The 21,016-nt window shown below is 37.0% G+C and overlaps 1 protein-coding gene across 1 annotated transcript in view; it reads left to right on the plus strand.

Moving 5' to 3' along the window:
- LOC135072114 (uncharacterized) overlaps positions 1-21,016 on the plus strand; it is a 521,318-nt gene that overhangs the window by 226,834 nt on the left and 273,468 nt on the right. The window contains exon 3 of the mRNA XM_063966067.1: positions 4,219-4,329. Coding sequence (XP_063822137.1) covers positions 4,219-4,329 — 111 coding nt within the window. The remainder of the gene's footprint in view (positions 1-4,218; positions 4,330-21,016) is intronic.

The following is a 21,016-nucleotide window of genomic DNA, read 5'->3' on the forward strand; positions in this document are numbered from 1 at the left end:
CTTAGGCAAATAATGTCATAATCTTTGTTCACTAGATTGTTATAGAATATTTTTGTTTTAGTTCGAAGACCACGTACATTTTGATAAAAACACGTTAAATTACTAAAATACATTGTAAATTGAATATTTTGAATTGTAATTATGTATAACACGCAAGTCCATAATACCACTTTGCTTAATTAAAATCAAGTTTCCCAGACGAAAAACATCAGTATAGAAACCAAAAATCCCGTTGAAACAATCTCCAGCAAACAAATCCAAACACATTAACAGCACAATACCGCAGCCTAAAAAATATTTGTTATAAAACCATAACAAAACCATCTGTTTACATGTAAAATAAACGAATTACCTAATAAAACCATTATTTAGGTAGGTACAGTTCGATTATGCAGCAAAAGAGGCCTCGGAAAACACATTGACGCATAGGTAAAGTTAAGTTTCTCAAGCTCGCCCCTCATGAAACTATGCTGATGATATTATTTTTATCCTGAACCTAGTCACATTTATACTTATTGCTGTCAAAGTCAAAGTCAAAATTTCTTTATTTGTTTAGACTAATAAATAGTTCTTACAAATCGTCATTTTGCTCTTAAGGAGCGCTTCGAGACCAACATTTGGCAAGTGCTGAGAAGAAGCGCCGCAACAAACTCAGTCACCACTGTCTGCCGGTTAATATAAATAAATGGAAAAAGCGGTAGTAGGTACATTTGATTCAGGAGCAGTTCACTGAATTTACCACGCATTCATTCTTACGCATTCTTGCTGTTTTTTGAGATTGGCCTTCTCAAAATTTATAAATTAAAATGATGTTTAAAAGTCCCACCTCTCGTTCCCACCGCTGTGTAGCCAGGATCTACAGCTTGACCGCCAATGAAAACCCTAAGGTAAATTCCCACTGAACACTGATAGCATCTAATAGGTTCTAAAAGTGAATTTCCTTTCTGAAAATGACCATCCATAGTCTATGACAAAACTGTCGCCATATCTCTTTGTCTTTATTCATTCAAACGAAACCTTTTCTGCTGTCGTCACTCTTATCGCCGAGTCATAAGGTTAATTATTGTGTTTTATTGTTTATAACGCAAAGGGCTGGTGCATTGTTCTTCGGAAATGTCGCCCTTTGTTAATGAGCCGTTCGGAATAGGGCCTCGATATTATTTATGTGGCTCCGACTGGATTGTAATGGTTTTGAAGCTTTAGGATGGAAATCAAAGCATTGTCACTTAGGGCAATCGATATGTTATAGTCAAACCTCGAAGCTCCGGCGGTCCTAGTTTTGACTAGTCAATTCTCAGGTCTGACTTGAAGTCTTAGTCAAAGCCCAGATATTTTTCTTTGACTAAAGAATGTTAGCCTAATCTAGGAGAAACTAATTTGGTCAGTCAAACGTCGAAACCCAATTCAATGTCATTTATACACTGAAGTGAATCCCAACTAATATTATAAATGCGAAAGTAACTCTGTCTGTCTGTCTGTCTGTCTGTCTGTCTGTCTGTCTGTCTGTCTGTTACGCTTTCCCGCTTAAACCTCGCAACCGATTTTGATGAAATTTGGCATAGAGATAGTTTGAGTCCCGGGAAAGAACATAGGATAGTTTTTATCCCGGTTTTTGAAACAGGGACGCGCGCGATAAAGTTTTTCTGTGACAGACAAAATTCCACGCGGGCGAAGCCGCGGGCGGAAAGCTAGTAACATAATATTGTCGGTGAATAGTAAGAAACTTGACTTTAAAATATTGTTAGGTGGTCAGCAGCTTTGGTGTGTAAAAGCGCTTTACATTAGGAGGCTGTAGAAGTTCTTTTAATGTGTACTATATTTTATTTCATCTGTGATTTTATTTTGCATCTACTGTCTCTTTAATAGTTTTCAAAACTTTGTTAATAAAGGTTTTAGGAACTAAAAAGATATTCTGTGACTGGACAATAATTCACTAGTTTACTAACTTCGTAATGTAAATCGTAACTTCTCGCTCTCTCGCTAGCTACAAAGTCACCTTGAAAGTTGCGATCATACTAATAGAACACATATTTTCAAAGTTCTCCCAAGTGATAAAGTCTCACAACCTATCACAAAATGTAGCTACGAGTATGATTTAATCCATCTTCTTTACAATTATCCTAATCCAATTTAATTTTTTAACATCAAAAGCTCATTTCAAAAAGTATTCCCTTAATAAACAAATAAAGAAAAAGTTCATCTACCCCAGCTCTGAATTTAATAAAAGTAAGTACTAGTCAGTGCGTGGCGCCGGCAGATAGGCTTTACAGAACTGAGATTGTCTGCACTCTGCAGGCACTATTCTTTATGTTAATCCTTCACCTGGATTTTCGTTTATTACGTACATTTTACAAGAGATTTTTATTATAAAGCCGCGAGAACATAAGTAAGGATTCTCTCCTTGGTTTCTTCTCGGTAAATAAAGGATTTTAATCTTATTTATGGAATTAGCTTTATGATTTTAGTTCTCGTAGTTGGGAATTAAATAAACTTTCGTGTTTGCAGTACAACCTACTATAATACCTGTCAATTAAAAAAAGATAAGACACATTTAATTTTATTGATTCGTAAATCTCAGCCCAAACTTGACGTGCTTAAAAGAAGAAAAACTAATCTAAGAGAAATATGCCTCTTATTGTGCAGTATAACAAAAGTATATCTATATTTTATTAAATACCATCATTTTTCAAAGCTATGGCATTACAACATAGTTATATGTGGGATAATATATACGAACATTTTATTTGGAACATCTAAAGAATTGCAGCCGTTTCATCCTCCATCATCTATCGCCTGTATAAATTGATGCAACCAAACAAAAAGAGGAACAAGGTTTCTCACAACACCCTTGTTTACACGAAGTCACCAAAGTCCGACTGTTTGTGACACTCCAATCTTGTTCACTCCCTCAAAATGTATTTTTAATTAAAAGCTCACCCCTAAATCAATCATTACACAAAATCGGCAAATCCAACCCCCACTTTGTCTATGTTGCATATTTGTACCCCCAGGGGGCGCGGCGCATTTCCGGCTAATGGCGGCGGATAAACGACATCACATCCGGTTAGCTTTGTGCCTGATCGCGCCATTTCCTCCCAATGTTGACTTTAGACAAGTTAAATGGGACTGTTTTCTGTTAAATAGCCTTCTTGATGTTTGAGAAAAACGTCTGTCTTAAAAGGTTCTCAAGTTCTCTTTGAACTTACTTTATACAATACTTTAAATAATTACCTACTCTATGAAATTAAGAATCTAAAAATTTAAAATCGTTACATTGTGATTGACGACTTTGTGTGTATGTTAATTCAATTAATGTTAATGATCGATAGTATATAAGTATCTCGTTCTACAGCTTTTACTAACATACGGTTAATGTAATAAGTTGGTATGAAATGTCACTTACGTTTCTAACAATTTGCTAATATCATTTATTGTATGCAACGGAAGTTACACGAGACAGTTAAATACCTTTATTACGACAGAATCTTCCAAAGTAATTAATGGCAGAATATCATAAATGTCTCCATAAGTCATAATTTTTAATATTCCCATTCTGTTCTGAAACCTCTGGAACATAAATTGTGAACAAAGGCCAGCTCCAATTAATTGCAGAAAATGGTCTTTCAAACGTATAATTATAGTCAGATCATTAATTTTATGCGAAATCAAGAAAATTCTCTAACTTACGAGCCGAGTTCTGGTGAAAAAATAATTAAATACAAGATGGCGGAGCATTAATGACCACTTTAGCAAACGCAAAGTTTGGGCCATTTTCGTCGCTTGTTTCGTGAGTCAAAGGAATAACGATTATAAGTTTTGTTTGCCTTTAAAATTTTACTTGTTCTATTGAGAAAATTAATTGTGAACACGAAATTCCAAATATTCTGGGTTTGCTTCCTAGATATTTTTTATGACAAAATAAATATAATAAACTTTACCTAAACATCGATCCAATGGGGCCAAGTCTTAACTTAATCATCGCAAAGAGTCTGACACCAGAATAATATTATGATGAGAAGTAATCACAATCTCATAAATAAAAAAGGTAAAGACATGCATCCAGTGTTCGAGTGTTTTCCTTAGTTACATCCTAAAGTTATACTCTACTTAATCGAGATAGTCACCGCAGCTTAGTTAAGCCAATATTATAACGTAGAGACTGTTTTAACTAATTGTGGTTTATGTACTTGTAGTTCATTTTCGCATTTCTTGTTACAGGAACTTTTGGAGAAAAGAATCAAGCAACTGGAATCCCAGTTGGAAGAAGAAAAGAGGAAGACCCAGCGAGAGCGTATGGCGGTCACTAAGCTGCAGAACAAACTTATAAAGGTAAGTACGAAGCGTGCACAGTAGAATATGGAGTCGTATATTGAATTTTATCAATACTTAGTTTCTATAGCATTGCAAATAATACCAAATTTTCTGTTATCAAGTTGGTCAGTTAAAACGTTGATTAACAACTTAATAGTTTTTATAAATAACTAAAATAAACTGTGTAAGTGATGTCCGCGCAAAGCTAGTCTTTCTGTGGAACACATAATTTAGAACGATCAGATACTTTTTTGTTTAAAAAAAATGTGGCTTTGATGGTTTTTAGTTGACAATAGCCCAACGATGTCAGTGTCAGATTGCGGATTTAAGATTATTTTGAGGAACAATAGTTGAATCCTTGCCGATAGCTAGATTATTGTGTTGTGGTGAACCCATCCTAACACAAGCATTGTTGTATAAACATAACTCTTTACTTACTATAAAATCATTTTCGAATAAACATTGCGATCTAAATTAATTAAATAAACAAACCCTTTCAATTCAGTAAACGAAAAACCTCCATTGATCAATAACCCGTCAAATTCTTCGCAAAACGGGACGTTGATTGAGCCCTCCCCTGTAACTAACGACTGCATATCAAGTCAAACACTTTTGCACCTTGTGTAATGGTGATAGGGTTGGTTTTGCAATAGAAATGTATAGTTTCATGTGCAGCCATTCAAGCTTGACGTTAAATATTGCCATTCGGATTGAAACAATTATCTGAGACGATCCACAATAGAGCGCGCATTTCTATGGATACCTGCTTTTATTAAGGTGAAGATTTATTTATAGCAATTATTATTAAATCAATGCATAGCGTCTTTCTCTTTAAGAAATAAACGTTGTAAATATTTTAAGGTCATGAGATGGTCGTCAAAAGCCAAGTTAGTGATTTTCAAATTTTTCACAGGAGTACCATCTACAGCAATCAAACCTGGGACCGCTGCATTTAATGCGTTAGTTTGAGTCCTGGTGGCCTAGGGGAATGTTACTTACACTTGTGAAAGTTTTAATTTTGAAATTACCTCACAGAACGAAATAACTACTTACATACCAAAAAACCTGTTTCAATATCAGACTAAGTAGGTATATAAACCAAACATATTTAGCAATAAAGTCAAAATTAAACTCTATATTAATTCTGTAAGAGATTCTCAATAAACTCTGTGCTTCCCTGAAACTTTCATTAAATTAGTGCTTCTTTCATATAAACAAAGAGTAATATCAGCGCGCCCTTTTAGTTAACAGTTAAAACTAAATTCCGTAGACAATATAAACTTCTCCTTAAATCGCCGACACCTGTCAATATTTGGCTTCTATTAATTAAAGCTCCCCCTAAAGCTGAAACGTTAGAAGAATCTCGCATTCTCATAGAATAACTAAGATCAGAGAAGTTAATGAGAATTTGTTAAACTCGCACAACGATTTGCTGCCTAAAAGTGATTTTAAGTAAAAAAAAAGCTGTAAAATGTGTGATCCAAAAATTGTAATATTTAAAATACATTTTTAGACTCATTTCCTGAGTCCACGAAAGTACAAGCCTCTAATTTACTGTTTTTGTACTAAAAGTAAAAAGATATCTTCTGGGCAAGCTTGCTCCATGAAAGTATCATGGTTCGAGGCGAGATTGTAGGATATCATGAGTATTTATTTTTAATAAATCTTTCGCTAGATATACTCGTAGTTGTAAAAATACTTTATTTTTCAGTCTAGTCTGGCCTCCACCCCCGCTTTTTAATCTATGCCCTCACCCCGATTGTTCAATTAAAATGGGTATTTGTAAAATTCAGCAAAATACACTTTTTGCTTCAGTGCACAGCCGACCCGATGGGCCATAACCGGAAAAATCCCGTGATTTCGACTTTTAACTGGTTTTTATTAATCTTTTAACATTGCGCGTATAAACTTCGACTGCGAAAATTTTAATAAAGGATTATTGCTTGGCTTATAGCAGACTAGCTTTTGCCCCTGACTTCGCTCGCGTGAAATTCAGCTTGTCACAAATCATTATAAATTAGAGCCTATAGGTTATTCTAATGTTTAAACAATAATACTGTAAAGTTAAATCAACATCCGTTAAGTATTTTTCACCTAAAAGTGAAACAAACATCCTTACAAACTTTTACCATATTATTAAGTAGGATAGGTAGAAATTGAAAGGACTTAAGTGGCTTTAATATATTTTTTCGTACCTACTTACCCCTCCCCCTTCGTCTGGTAATCAAACCTGTTGGGAATCGGCTTGTGATTGCTGCGTGAAATTGATTGGAGTGCTTTTTTATTGTTTTGTGCGTCTGATGATTATGCTCGATGCATTTACCGTTAAAAACCCTTCAGGGGGATGTTTTCAGGTATTTGTGAAATCTTTTCAATCATGCAAGGGACGCAATTCTCTCTTTGGAGTTGCGATATCTTTTGGGTTTATCTTTTAAAATAGATAGGAGAGTCTGGAAAGTGTACTGTTTATTTACTGGATTCTCAGACTGTGTGACCAGTATATTTGTCGCGCGTCTGGACTCCGGCTTAGACTTGCCTCAGGCTGTCTGAACTATAGATATCCAGACAATAGTCAACGGCACATTAGCTAGAGTTAGTACCAAGTTTAAGATGCACAACACAATAGCCAAGATTCGTCGCAGTCGCGGCCCTCGCAAACAACTGGTCAGTTTGCCTGCCGTCTGCGTTTGAACTTCGGCTTTGTGTGATATAGTTGACTGCTACGGATGTTACGATGGCTACGACGACTACGACTGCTACGAGCGTAGATTCACACGCGATTTTCGGATCCGAGAAAAATAGATGCAACTTTGGCGTAACTACGGTTTTCTGTTCAGTGATGTAGTAAGTTAACTTGCAACTTTGGTGTAAGAGCGCATATATTATTATAAGTCAATTTACGAAGTCACAATATTGCATTCGTAGACTACTTTTTATAACTTTCTAATACTTGCAGAACAATTTTTGTCGGGAAAGCATTTTTGATGAGTGTTCTGATTATACAGTAGGACTAATGACTCTGAACTCTTTCAGTTATGTCTGAACTTGTAGTATTGATTTCAATTGGTTTACCTAATCTTGAATAGGCTTCTAGTTTTTTAAATATTACAAAAAAAAATGGTGCGGGAAGTGTCTCTTATTACGAAAGGCATATTCCAGCTGGCTCTGTGTAATATTCTTGATTGCTCATGGATAGCGCCTTCAAAAGTAATTCATTAGCGAGCACAGAACAAACGAGGCATAAATCTTCGGAACTATGCAGTAAAGGTTTTGTATCGCGTCAACTTCGGAGCAAAACGCCCAGACGATATATGGAGAAAGTTGGGAGTTTCACGGTTGTACTGTTAAAAGTATGTATGTCTACAAAGACAGCGGAATCTTTAGAACAATCTATATAGCGACTTTTCCTTGTCTTCTTAACGAATGTAGTTTCTTCGACGTGTTACTTTACTTATCAACTTTTACAGAAGTATTCAAATGATATGTACCTAAAATTGAGCCATGACCGAGGCGTGCACTTGCATTTATAAAAATGGTGATAATAAGAATAAAACTTGACTAATCTTAGAGAAATATATGAAACTATGTTTAGAAATAAATGATAATTATGATAATATCACCAGATTTTTTCGTTTCATACAAAATTTTCGTATTATCTTGAATGAAACAAAACCATACTTTTTAGTTTAGGGTTTTATAGTCTCAAGTTTCAGCAATTGTTTTTGAACTATTATAGTATTGATTTGAAATGAAACTATGCAAAAATTGTTGAAAATATTTATTACGAGACCTATTTACAAATATTTGCACTAAATAATACTTGATAACAATAAAATTTGTCATGCAACATACGAAAGTCGCTAGAACCAATCCACCTTGTTTAGGACATAATTTCACCATTACCACTACAAAGGAAGTAGGGTAAATCGACTAGTTACTGGCCACTTAAGCCTCTTGGCCACTTCAAAGCTTTAGGGTTTCTTAGTGCGATAACTTATTAACAAAAAACAGACATCAAATTGACCAGGAAATCTTACTTTTTAACCTTATGGCTTTATGAAGTACAATTAAACACTTTTTGAATGTATATTTTTATTTAATTCAAAAACATACGAATAATCCTAGTTATTGGCCATAAAATTCTGTAACTGGCCATATGCATGCTAGTTACTGGCCACAGAATAAAATAATATATTACAGCTAAAGAAATCAATATAACATGAAAAACACAACGTTATCTAAAACTGTATGAGATCAGTCGTGAAACAATATAATTTACTCATAGACAAAGTGAATATTTCAAACCTAGGAGCTATAGTTTCAATATAAGTCTCAAATAAACAAATAAAAACAACACTATCTAATCAAGCCCTTGTTTTTTGGCTTCTTTATAGACAGCAGCAAATAAATAATCCACTTCATCATCAGATCATCAGTGTTACTCTAACTTTATCATCATAAATGACACAAAAAGGAATCGTCATCCTGTTCTGGTACATACACTCTATGAGCAATTGGAATACAATTCAAATGATACCTACTTTTCTTGGCACTGATTACATTCTATAATTCTCTTTTTCATAGGGCACAAGCAAAAATCTCTACGAAAACGAATCACAAATGAGGAGATCCGTAAACGAACTAAAGTCGCTGACATAGCAGACAATAGGCAGGGCATATAGTACGCAGAACTGACGGCCGATGGGGCAGCAAGGTTCTGGAGTGGAGGCCACGTACTGGAAAGCGCAGCGTAAGCCGTCCACCTACAAGGTGGAACGATGACCTCATGAAGGTAGCGGGAAGGCGCTGGATGCAGGCCGCCTCTAACCGGCCATTGTGGAAATCATTGGGGAATGCCTATGTTCAGCAGTGGACGTCCTATGGCTGAAATGATGATACGGAAGTAAGCGCAAACGGTAGTCTTTCTATTTGGCGTTTGTCCTGCATTTTGGGCGAATTCAGTGTTTTTTGGTACTTCTTGGCACATTGAAAATATTTGCTGCTAGTCGAATGGATCCTTCCTTGTTTTCTATAAACTTCAAGGCCTTGTTAAGATCTTCTTGAGAATACTTTCGTCGCTTTGATGCAATCTTGTTTATTTAATGGATGCCTGTGAAACAAAAAATGGTTAATTTAGTTATTGACACTTTGCTTTTAGTTACTGGCCACCTATGCCAGTAACTGAAATTTATGGATAGAAATAAATGATTTCTAGCCAGTAGATACTAAACTTTAAAAACATTACAAATACGGTGCATTTCCGCAGAAATTCGATGAGCATAGAATAATTTAGTTATTGGCCGGTCTGGCCAATAAACAAAAATAAATACAAATTGTCATTCAGTTACTGGCCACCCCTCAAAACTGAGGTTTTATGAGATTAACTCTAAATATGATACTGTAATATTGAAACTTACCGTTTAAAAAACACAATAGCACTGCAAACCACTGCAAAACACTGAAAACTACTCCATATTACTATTTTTTAAATAAATCCGTCCGTTAACAAATACATTACATAAATACTTCTCCGAGGGCGTCCGGGTACCAACTGTCAAAAAAATGCTGTTAGAATTGGCACTATGGTCAATAACGGGAAAAAAATGAACTAAAATGAAACCTGATTAATAAAGCAGTTCTTTATAAAAAATACAGATGGCCCGACCTGCCCCGTTTCTTATTTTGTGCCGACAAAGTGCAGTATGGCCAATAACTGACGTTGGCCAATAACTGGGTAGTTTACCCTAATAAATAACGACAACGCAAAGAAATATTGTTTCTTTCTTATCACTACACCCACTTGTGTTATTACAAAGGGGCCGTCCATAAATTACGTCATCGATTTTTTCAGATTTTAGACCCCCCCCCCCTACAATCATCCTAGCGTCATTTCTTAATGACCCCCCCCCCCCTTCTCCCAAAATTGACGTCATTACCAGTTTGACAAAATTAAAATAAAACACTTGTAGAATCACCTTTTATTTTTTTTTAATAGATAGAGTGATTCTTAAGGAAGGTTTATATGTATAATACACGTAAGTACCACGGGCGAAGCCGGGGCGGGCAGCTAGTATTATATGTAATCAGTAGCGGCGGAAGGGGGGGGCGGGGGCGGTGGGGGCGGTCCGCCCCGGGTGCCAAGCATCAGGGGGTGACACAAGTCGCGCAGATTAGTACTCCCTGGCACATCTGCATGGCAAATCTGCGGTCTATGTCATGATACGGGGGGGTGGGGGGTGCGATTGTCTTTCAATCGGTAGGAAACCCCAAAAATCCTGGGGGGGTACCAGGGGGTGCCATAGGACTTGTGACGGGGGGGGGGGGGGGGTGATCGCCCCGGGTGCCAACCTAGGTGTGCTGGAAGAAATTTCTTTTTAGAAATAATCTTTTTGTAGGTGAACAATAAACTATAAATAAATAAATAAGAATGACGTCAATTTCGAAACACCCCCCCCCCCCCCCCCTATCTATCATTTACCGTCATCCGCAGACCAACCCCCCCCCCCCCATGACGTAATATATGGACGGCCCCAAAGCAAAAAAGCACTTGAAATCACGAAACAAAATATGCACTAAAATGTATGAACCCAATAGTGACGCAAGCGTGAAAAATATTTTATCGATATATTTTTTGTCGATATGACTACTTTACAAGGGAGTTATATTTTTCGTACATTTAGCAAAACTAAAAAACAAAACGAAATAGTAAAGCTGTATAAACATTTTACCGTACCACTAGGAAAATGTAGGAATAGATTTAGGAAGTGGAATATATGGCGATGTATTTGTAGCCGACTATGGTGACTTTGAAAGGCTGTAAAGACAAAAACTATATTGCAGTTTACAATTTAGTGATAAACATCACCACCACCACCACCACCACCACCGCACCAACACCGCAGTACCATAACCACGACCACGCCACATAACCGCTGTAACGAGTATAACGTACCGCTCTGCCTTGAAACAGGTCGCAGCCACTTGTCGTCTGCTGTTGCTGTCTGCTGTCGGTATACGATAGAGTAAAGGTATATGTCGGCATTTATACCTTTACTCTATCGTATGATATTCCTTGAAACATGTTTCAAGGCAGAGGGGTACGTTACACTCGATACACTCGTATACAGACTTGGTGTTACGTCTTCCATTGCGGGTACACCACACGCAATTGCGGCGGCCTAGGCTGGTCCGATGTTTAATTGTTTGTCGCATTTCTTCCGTTATAGGGATCCTGCGCAAGAAATGGCGCTCAGTTAGGCGTTCAGCTTGGGGTAGTGGTTGACGTTGCCGCCGTGGGACATTGGGTAAATGTCTGTCAACGATTTCTTGCACAATCGCCAATCTGAACGCCAATGAGTCCATTTTGGTATTGGTAGATTTCTCTACCAAAATCCTGGCGTTCTGGATTGTGATATTTAATAAATGCTTAAACAGTTTCTTGTTCCATTTGCGGCACTGTTTGCGCTCGACCAAATACGGCTCCAGCATTTGGTCTAGCCGGTCAATTCCCCCCATGTTCTTATTGTAGTCATCTATGAGCTGCAACTTGAACTGCACGGGATGACCTGGCCGAGGTTCCTTGCGTACTTGAGAGACGTCATGATATGTGGACAGACAAGTCACCCTCTTCCGGTCCTGAATGGCCACTACCATGACGTTCTCAGATGCTCGGGCAATAAATTGACCTTCTGCGAGAGGACATCTCTGCACCTCTAGAGGTACGTGCTTTCTAGACGCACGGAGTGTCCCCACGCAGTCGGTTTTTTGCCTTTTCAGCCATCGCGCAAGCATGGGGGAGTTGAACCAATTGTCCATGTACAGAGTGTGCCCCAAATGGAGAATGGGTCGCACCAGTTTTATGACCGTCTGTACGCTTGATGGGATTGAAGCCGGTTCTGAGCCGCGACCAATGTACACAAAGAACGACCAAAGGTACCCGGTTTCGGACTCACATAATTGGTATGTTTTAATACCAAACCGCGCGGCTTTTGTTCTAATGTACCGCTTAAAGCTGACGGGACCTTTCCACAGCGTTAGGGATTCATCGATACAAATTTCTTGGGACAATCGGTACATTTCCTTGAATTTTGTATTTAAATGATCAAGGATTGGGCCCATCGGATGTAGAGGATTGTTATGATCGGTCCCCTCGACCAGATGAAACGCCGCATTCACGTCCCAGTATCGACTTTCACTGAATAACCGACGAAATATGTCTGTTCGCAATATTTGAATTTTCGTGAAACACGATTTTATGCTTGGCATTTTTATAATGCCAAGCATAATCCAAAATGCGAACAAAACCCATATTTCGTCAGCGTTAGTTTCGTACCAATCCCTCGCAAATCTTGGTCGAGAGGCCGAAAGAGACTGGGCATAACGATTGGACTCGACGGCAATATGAGACATTATATCATTCGTCCAAAACGAATGTAATGCCTGATACGCATTATCAAAGTGTCGAGTCGGCCCTGTTGATTCTTGCAAAAATCTCTCTTTCACTCCATTCCAGTCACTCATAGGTCTCCATACAAATGCTTCATTCATATCATAATCATTCATTAACAAACTTTCATCCACTCTCATATCATCGTCCACGTTCATTCTCCTTCGTACATTCACTCTAGCAGCCAAAATGCGACTTATATCTTGCCTCAGTTGTTCAGGCAGCTCTGTATCGTCAACATATTGTTGCTGTAGTGGTTCACCTCTCATCCATCCTCGTTCACCTCGGCCTCGTCCACGGCCTCGGCCACGCCCTCGTCCCCGTGCTGACACTGCTCCTCTTTCGGACGGAGGTGGCAGTAGCACCTCTATTCGGAACCGCTCTGGTGCAGGGGATTGAAATCGTGCAGGGGATTGAACTCGTGCAGGGGATTGACCTGAAGCAGGAGAGCGGTCTACCACAGGAGAGCGGTCTACCACAGGAGAGCGGTCTACCATAGGAGAGCGGTCTACCACAGGAGAGCGGTTACCCACTGTTCTGTAATAAAATATTATAACAAGTAAAAATTGGTGAAAATTGTTCGCAAAATAGTAAAATGAAAACTATAACTCACAGTGGACTTATTGCATCTTCCATGCGACGACGCGCCGCTATCCATTCAGCTTCATCCTCAGAATCACTGATACTGAAATAAAAAAGTAATAAGTACTATTACATTTAGTTATTTAGTAATAAGTACGTTACAGCACACTAAATACATACAGTGGTGGATGCTCCGCCTCGGGGTCAGGGGGAGGCAGAGGCACTAATGACCCGTCGGTTTCCTGAATAAATACAGGCATGTCCGGCTAAAAAAATACATAAATATGAGAAAGAAATAAAATAATGTCTGAATTTAAAACCGCTTCCTTTTTTGAAGTTGATTAAGAAGTACCTACAAATCACTTACAAAGAAATCTATTTCTTCATTATCAACGTCCTCTTCGAGAACGTCGACATCGTCGTCGGCGTCCTCTTCATCTTCGTCGAAGAGAACTTCTTCGAATTCTCGAGGCAAAGGGTTGCCAGGTTTCCACGATCTTTTCATTCTATTCACACAAAAGCAAAAAGATATAACATGTAAAACACAACATGTAATAAAATTGATCATCGATATTGAAAATCACCCGATATAATCACAAAATAATCAGAGGCAAACCCACGGTAATATATATTTTTTTAAATATTTTACTTCTTTTCATACATTATAAAAAGAAGCAATAAATAAACGAAACAACTGTTATTTTAATAATTTATCGATATTTTATCGACACGCACTTATCGCACTATCGTAACTTCCCTACTACATGCACACAAAAAATGGCGGACGATTCAAATGACTATTCGGATTTCTATGTTTTTTACTGAATCTGTGATGTTTTAGTTGAAAAATGAATATAATCTACAAAGAACATTAAATTTAATTTCCAACAATAATCTAGCATATCGAGCTTATTTTATAGATTTCTTGGGTAATATTCCTATTCGCAATTATCGACAAACAAATTCATCTCGCCAGTTCACAGTTTTGAAGGTGTTGTTTACACTTTACATCACATCTTATGCATAAAATTATATATCTACGTGTTTATAAGATCACAAGGAATAAATAAAAACACTGAACTTACCTTTTATTTCACAAAACCACAAAAACAACAATAAAAACCGTAAGCACAAACGTCACCGAACTGGCGGGAAAGACTTGAACTTTCGGCACTTCATTTCTCAATATTTGTTTTTGAACGAATGAAAGTTTATGATGTCAAATTGAAGACCAGTTTTTTGTCTCCCTTTTTCTCGTAATCACTTCGTATAAATAAGAAAGGAATAGAGAACTACAAATGCATTTTTAAATTGGTAGCATTCTCGCGCACATGTGCGCGCGCCCCGAGCCAACGGATAGTAGCATTGTCGCGCGCACATTTGCGCGTTTCCCGAGCGAGAAGGTTAATTATTTTCCCAGTCAAGTTCTCTGCAGTCAAAATGTAAAGTAGGTATAATGGCATTTTTGAGAACTGCAAATGAACTTTTGCTACTCTTACCTTGATAAGTTGTCGTCAGTAATTAAAATCATCATAATCTTCTTTAAAATCACAGAAATACTGAACTGTAACTCATTAGTGCACAATTACATAAAGTACCCAAGACTTACATTTGAACTTCATTCCTCATCGTTCAGGATGATTTTAACCGACTTCAAAAAAGGAGGAAGTTATATATTCGGCTGTATGTATTTTTTTTCTACATATGTTTTTTCACCGATTACTTACTCCGTCAATTGTGGACCGATTCTTAAAAATTATTTTTTTGTTCGATGGTTAATATTAATAATAAATCTTTATTTTACTCGCACAAAAATGAAACATAGTTACGTAGTAGGTAAATGTACTTGTAAAATAAAAAATAAAATTATTTTATTTGTTCCTAAAAATCTAAAACTCCTTCGCTAATCGCTATTAAAGAGCACACGCCCAGTCGCATCGAAGTTGGAGGTTACAGGCGATAATGCGACACTTGATAACTATGTTCCTGTGAGAAATGCACCGCTGATAGTTCAGTTCAGCATTTAAATACTTATATTCAACAATGGAAAATGTTGTAAAGCCCTATGGTTATTTAACGCCCGTCATCAACAGCCCTTTACAGTCCACTGCTGGACTATGAGCCTCCTCCACTATAGTGGAGGGTTTTGCCATAATCTCCACGCTAGGCAGGCGGGTTGGAGATCGCAGTTTAAAAGATTGATGTTTTTCAGAGAGCGCTGCTGCCCATTCTCTGTTTGATGTGTAGTCCCTAAGTCGCCTCTTACGACACCCGCGGGAAGAGTAGGGGTTGGTGACAAATGTATTCTACTCTGCCGTCACCACACGGCCGTTTAACGCCCGTATTCACAAACATTACTGTGGGGTCTCACAGTGCGCGTGGACGCAAAGGGTGACACACGAACCAATCACAGAGTTCTATTCAACGCTGTGCGTTCGATTTGCTGCTTCACTTAAGCAAGCATCGTTTGTGAATACGGGCGTAAGACTCAGACTAAAGTAAAGCGTAAACGTTTATAATCTGTTAAAGACATTCTGTCACAGACAACCTAGCGAGTGCATTCGTAAACACAACAAGGGTTTGTCACGGAGATATCCCATTTTTGCAGGAACTGTATTTTGCAGGATAAACGTATTTTAATATTAACGTTCAAACGAACATCCCCTTTGCAGTGTCCCGCATTAAATCGATCCGTTTTGCAATTCGAATTTAAAATACACAAATGTGTAACACGACATACAGCCCAGTATTGTGGAATTCAGTAATGCAGGATCTGGACTGGATTGCCATGGGAACGAGCCCGATATAGCATGAAATTGTATATTGTTATTTAAAAGTCTGGTAAAAACTTGAAATGTTATTAATTTCGTTATTATATCATCCGAAGCTAAACATTAAAAGCGCCCGCTAACATACCATCTCTCATTACACTTTGAGACACCGCCGCAACAAATCGCAAGGAAACATACTAATGAATCAATCCCGTACGTAATTATCCGCGGCCGAAGTGCGCACGCGCTCAAAGGCAGACGCGCGCAGGAATCCGCGTGACCAATGCAATTAGATGGTCCTTCGAGCCGGATGTTTCGCATTTCTCACTCGCGCCGCCGTATCAGTACGAAAACATTGCTGTTGGTTCTAACATGTCAATCAATTTTAAGCTTTAATGGACTGTTTTGAGGTGTACTTCTCTTTAGTGATTAGTATCATTACTGTCACTTGGAAAAGGCTGTAACTGCATCTACTGTCACTTTGAATTTGAACTTTCGATTAAAGTGTTTTGAGTTGTTTTTGGGTTAGAAAGATAATAATGCAGTTTTCTTGGATGTCATCCAGGATGCCATAGCTCACCTAAATATTTTCTCGCGTCCGATTTGTTTTGATTGCTTTGTGAACACCTGTAGGCGTAAATCATGTTGTTTTTATGCCTATTACGCCGTCCATAATGGTATGTTGACGGAAGTTATCCCGTTATCCAATTTATTTAAATATTTCTTTATTATTTTAACAAATACTTGTTCCAGTGAACGAAGATTGTTTTTTTTTATAACTGGCCAGAAACTTTTCGTATGTTATTTAAAAAAAATCATGTATGCGATGCTTGACAGTTCCCATTTTAAATTCCAAAATTTGAAATTATAAACAAATCTATTTCGAAATTCGAACGAGTTACACTGCTTTTGTTTTTAAAATTCCTTTACCAAACTTGTTGCTGTCAGTATTTAATTGACGAAATCTCAATGAACCTAACAACGCATCCATATTGATTCCACCTGTTTTTATTTCCAACAATAATAGCCAGATGTCTGCCTATATCGGGTTGTACAGTCTCCCATTAAGTAAAAGACTGTGGTATCTTATATCGTTGTATTAAGAGCAGTTTTGCAACAAAATTTAAACTTCGATGTTTGTTGTACTCTGTGGTTCGGCATGCCTTCTTCTAAGGATCGTGTTGCGCAGAAGTGGCATGTTAATTAGTATTTATTGTGCGTGTCGAGGCATGCGCGGGCGACGAGCTCTGAACGACGTTTGAGCTAACATTGTACCGTGTGACAGCTAAATCGAATCCTGTCTATTAGTGTCTATGCATTGCTCTATGGTCTATCTCACCTTGCTATGTTTTGGCAGGCTTTTGTTGTAAGTACAAAATAAATAACTTTTAAATAAATTTAAGTAATTACTTAAATTAAATTTGAAATCCATCGGGGATAAAATATTGATTAATTTGATGCTTATTAATAATTAAGCTTAAAAATTTTTTTCGTTATCTTTTAATGTAGTTCAAAAGAAGTGATTTAAAGATCGACTAATAATATTTAGATTACATGGATCTCACTTAATTTGAAATTGCAGTATAAGAAGCCAATTAAATGCACCAGGATTTTCAACAGTAAAATATGTATTGCAATTACTTTCGCGACATTAATTTAGTCCATAATCTTGCATTTTTCATTTCCGCATGCAATAAACTCCATAATTAATGTGCACCATCACCTGCCTCATTTCCCGGGGGCCACCTACCATGATCCTGACAAAACACGGCAATCAAGTATGGCAATAATCGTAACACGTCCCAACTAATCAAACTTGGGGGATTCAATTACGCCTCTCGCCATCAGATGACCCGCTCCCTTATTAGAAGACAAGATCTTTATGCGTGCCTGACCCTTTAGTGCACGCACTGTGCGAAGATAACGCCGCGATCGTAGTTCGAGCCTTACTACAAACAAATCCGTCAACAGAAAGTGGGTCAGAATTCAATTACTAGATTAGACCCAAGTAAAGAAACAGGGAAAGCTAAATAAAATCGTTTAAAAAGTTAAACACACGCTGAACATTACATTCCAAAATTACTTTTCCATCTAAATGACAATTTAATCACGTGTTCAATAGGCATTTAACTTACAATAAACTAGCTGTGCCCGCGACTTCGTACGCGTGAAAACGCGTTTTCGCAACATTTTTTATTATTGCTCTGCTCCTATTGATCGTAGCGTGATGTTGTATAGTCTATAGCCTTCCTCAATAAATGGGCTATCTAACACTGAAAGAATTTTTCAAATCGGACTAGTAGTTCCGGAGATTAGCGCGTTCAAGTAAACAAACAAACAAACAAACTCTTCTTTATAATATTAGTATAGATAGGCCTCTGTCTTTTTCTCGCTTTATTGGGGAAACTTTAGTCAGTTCTAATTTAGCGTAAAATATTCTTAATTTAATAATTAATGAACTCTCTAGTAATATACAAAAACAGTATGGAAGTTACGGGTAAGATTTTCCCCATTTGAGCGATACTGCAATCATTCAAATAACAAAACCGATAGAAAAGTGTTCTAAGGACGCTGTTAGTGGGTATCAGCAATTAATAGCTTGCTATGAGTTTTTTTCATTATTAATGAAGGATTTATAACAAAGTGAAGAAAAAATATTTACGTTCTGGAAAAAGCAGCGTTTCAAAACACAGTGCGTATGCGAGCTCCTTGTCATTTGTAATCTTAGGCATATTCACCCACTTGTAATTGTTTCTTATTACTATTGGACACATTAAAGATACAGAGGGTTATCTCGCATCTAAATATGTATTACATTTATGCCCTTATGTACTTAATAATAGAATGCAATATGTGATTTAATGATGCATTTAGTGACCCTATGTATATTTGTTTGGTTTTTTCTACCATTTCAAGGATCAAAGAAAACTGCATTGGTCGTAAGTGTTGGGAAAATATACAAGCTGTATACCGCAGCGTTGCTACCACCTGTTACTGCACTTTTGGAACTGTTCTTAGAATTGATCTTTTGGTGCATTCCCTATTTTGGAGTGGGCTTCCTTGTATGTTATGTAGGTTAGGAGAGCTTATCCATTCTTGGAAATTCACTTCTTACCCTAGCTTATGTAATTGTTTCAGTTTTTTAAATACATTCACATATCGTTATATTTAAACTACTTATTTCAACATCTTTAAAACACTGTAGATGTACTTATTGATGTAATTTGCATTTTGATTCATGTGTATCTTGGGCAATACCTTACAGAATTTATTGTTTATGGAGTTGTAAGGTTATTATTTTGTACTGTAATTCATAATATCTCATTAAAAAAATTCACATATTCAAAACCTAGTTTTGACGACGATGTGTACACATTATTATATCTTAACACAACAATTGTATTATTTCAGCTTACAGGATGGGTACAAAATGCCATCTTAATTCTCTATTAATAGAGTATGGGTGGTTCATAAAGGTTTACTTTGCAACTATTTTATACATAAACTATCTTTTGCCCGCGGCTTCACCCGCGTGAAATTTAGCTTGTCACAGATCGTCATGAATTATAACCTATACAGGGTGGAAACGTTAAGTGATCTCACTCGATTATTTCTAAACTATACAAGATATCGAAAAACTGATTACTGATTCTGAAAGTGCTTCACAAGCTCCTTCAAACGGTACCAATAATAGGTTACAGAATAAACTGGATCTATCCGAAAATTCAATGTTTCCAGCTTCCATACATTTAGTAAAACCACATAATTTTAAAAACTATACAAGATATTCAAAAACTGGTTACAGATCCTGAAAGTGCTTCACGAGTTCTATCCAACGATACCAATAATAGGTTACAAAATAAACTGGATCTATTCGAAAATTCAATGTTTCCAACTTCCATACATTTAGTACAGCCACAGTCATGGCACTCATGTCTTGTTAATATTATAGCAAGTAAAGCCTAAAACCAATGTTTTCCAAGAATAATTTTAAATAAGAATGCATTTTACGAGTCACTTTAAGTGTTTATTATTTAATAAAAAAAAAATTATACTTCTGTTATTGTTTGGCTGGCATACATTTAGTATGGAGGCTGAAAACATTAAATTTTTGGATAGATCCAGTTAATTCTGTAATCTAATATTGGTACCGTTGGATAGAGCTTGTGAAGTACTTTCAGGATTAGTAATCAATTTTTTGATATCTTGTATAGTTTAGAAATAATCGAATGAGATCACTTATCGTTTCCACCCTGTATGTTATTCTGGGTTATAAACAATAATACTGTAAAGTTTCATCAAAATCCGTTCAGTAGTTTTTGCGTGAAAGAGTAAAAAACATCCAGACATCCAAACTTTCGCATTTATAATATTAGTAAGAAGATTAAATTGCCCCAAGTCTAAAACGTCTCCTATCCGCCGCTTGTCATAAACAATTCAGCTTTCATCCTCTGGAATAGTTTCAGGGGATTCTTAGCGCGCCCTCAGAAACTCAATAACAACATTTTTAACATTCAAAAGCAAGCTATGCTCTATGAAAGTTGGGCAAGAGAGAGTCACATTTAAAATTGTTGGTTCCGTATAGTTAACAAAATAGTTTAAGGTCGATTTTTACTAAATACTCTTCATTGTGATAATAATACTTTTCAAGGCGTGCTAATTTATTTCAAACTTATTTGCACGTCACTAGAACAGGGTACAAAGGGCGAACTTAATGCCATATGACATTTTCCTGCTGTTAAGGCAAAATTGAAATTAGAGTAGGTGGTGCATAGAAGTTTAAAAATTAAAAAAAAAATACAGCTTTCATACAAAATGCATTCTTAGTGCCAATCGTCGTATCCGAGTAGTTATAGCATTTTAAGCCTCACTTACCCCGAGACCACACATCTGGAAGATGTGCGCT

Source organism: Ostrinia nubilalis, chromosome 5, assembly GCF_963855985.1.
Source record: "Ostrinia nubilalis chromosome 5, ilOstNubi1.1, whole genome shotgun sequence".
NCBI lineage: Eukaryota > Metazoa > Arthropoda > Insecta > Lepidoptera > Crambidae > Ostrinia > Ostrinia nubilalis.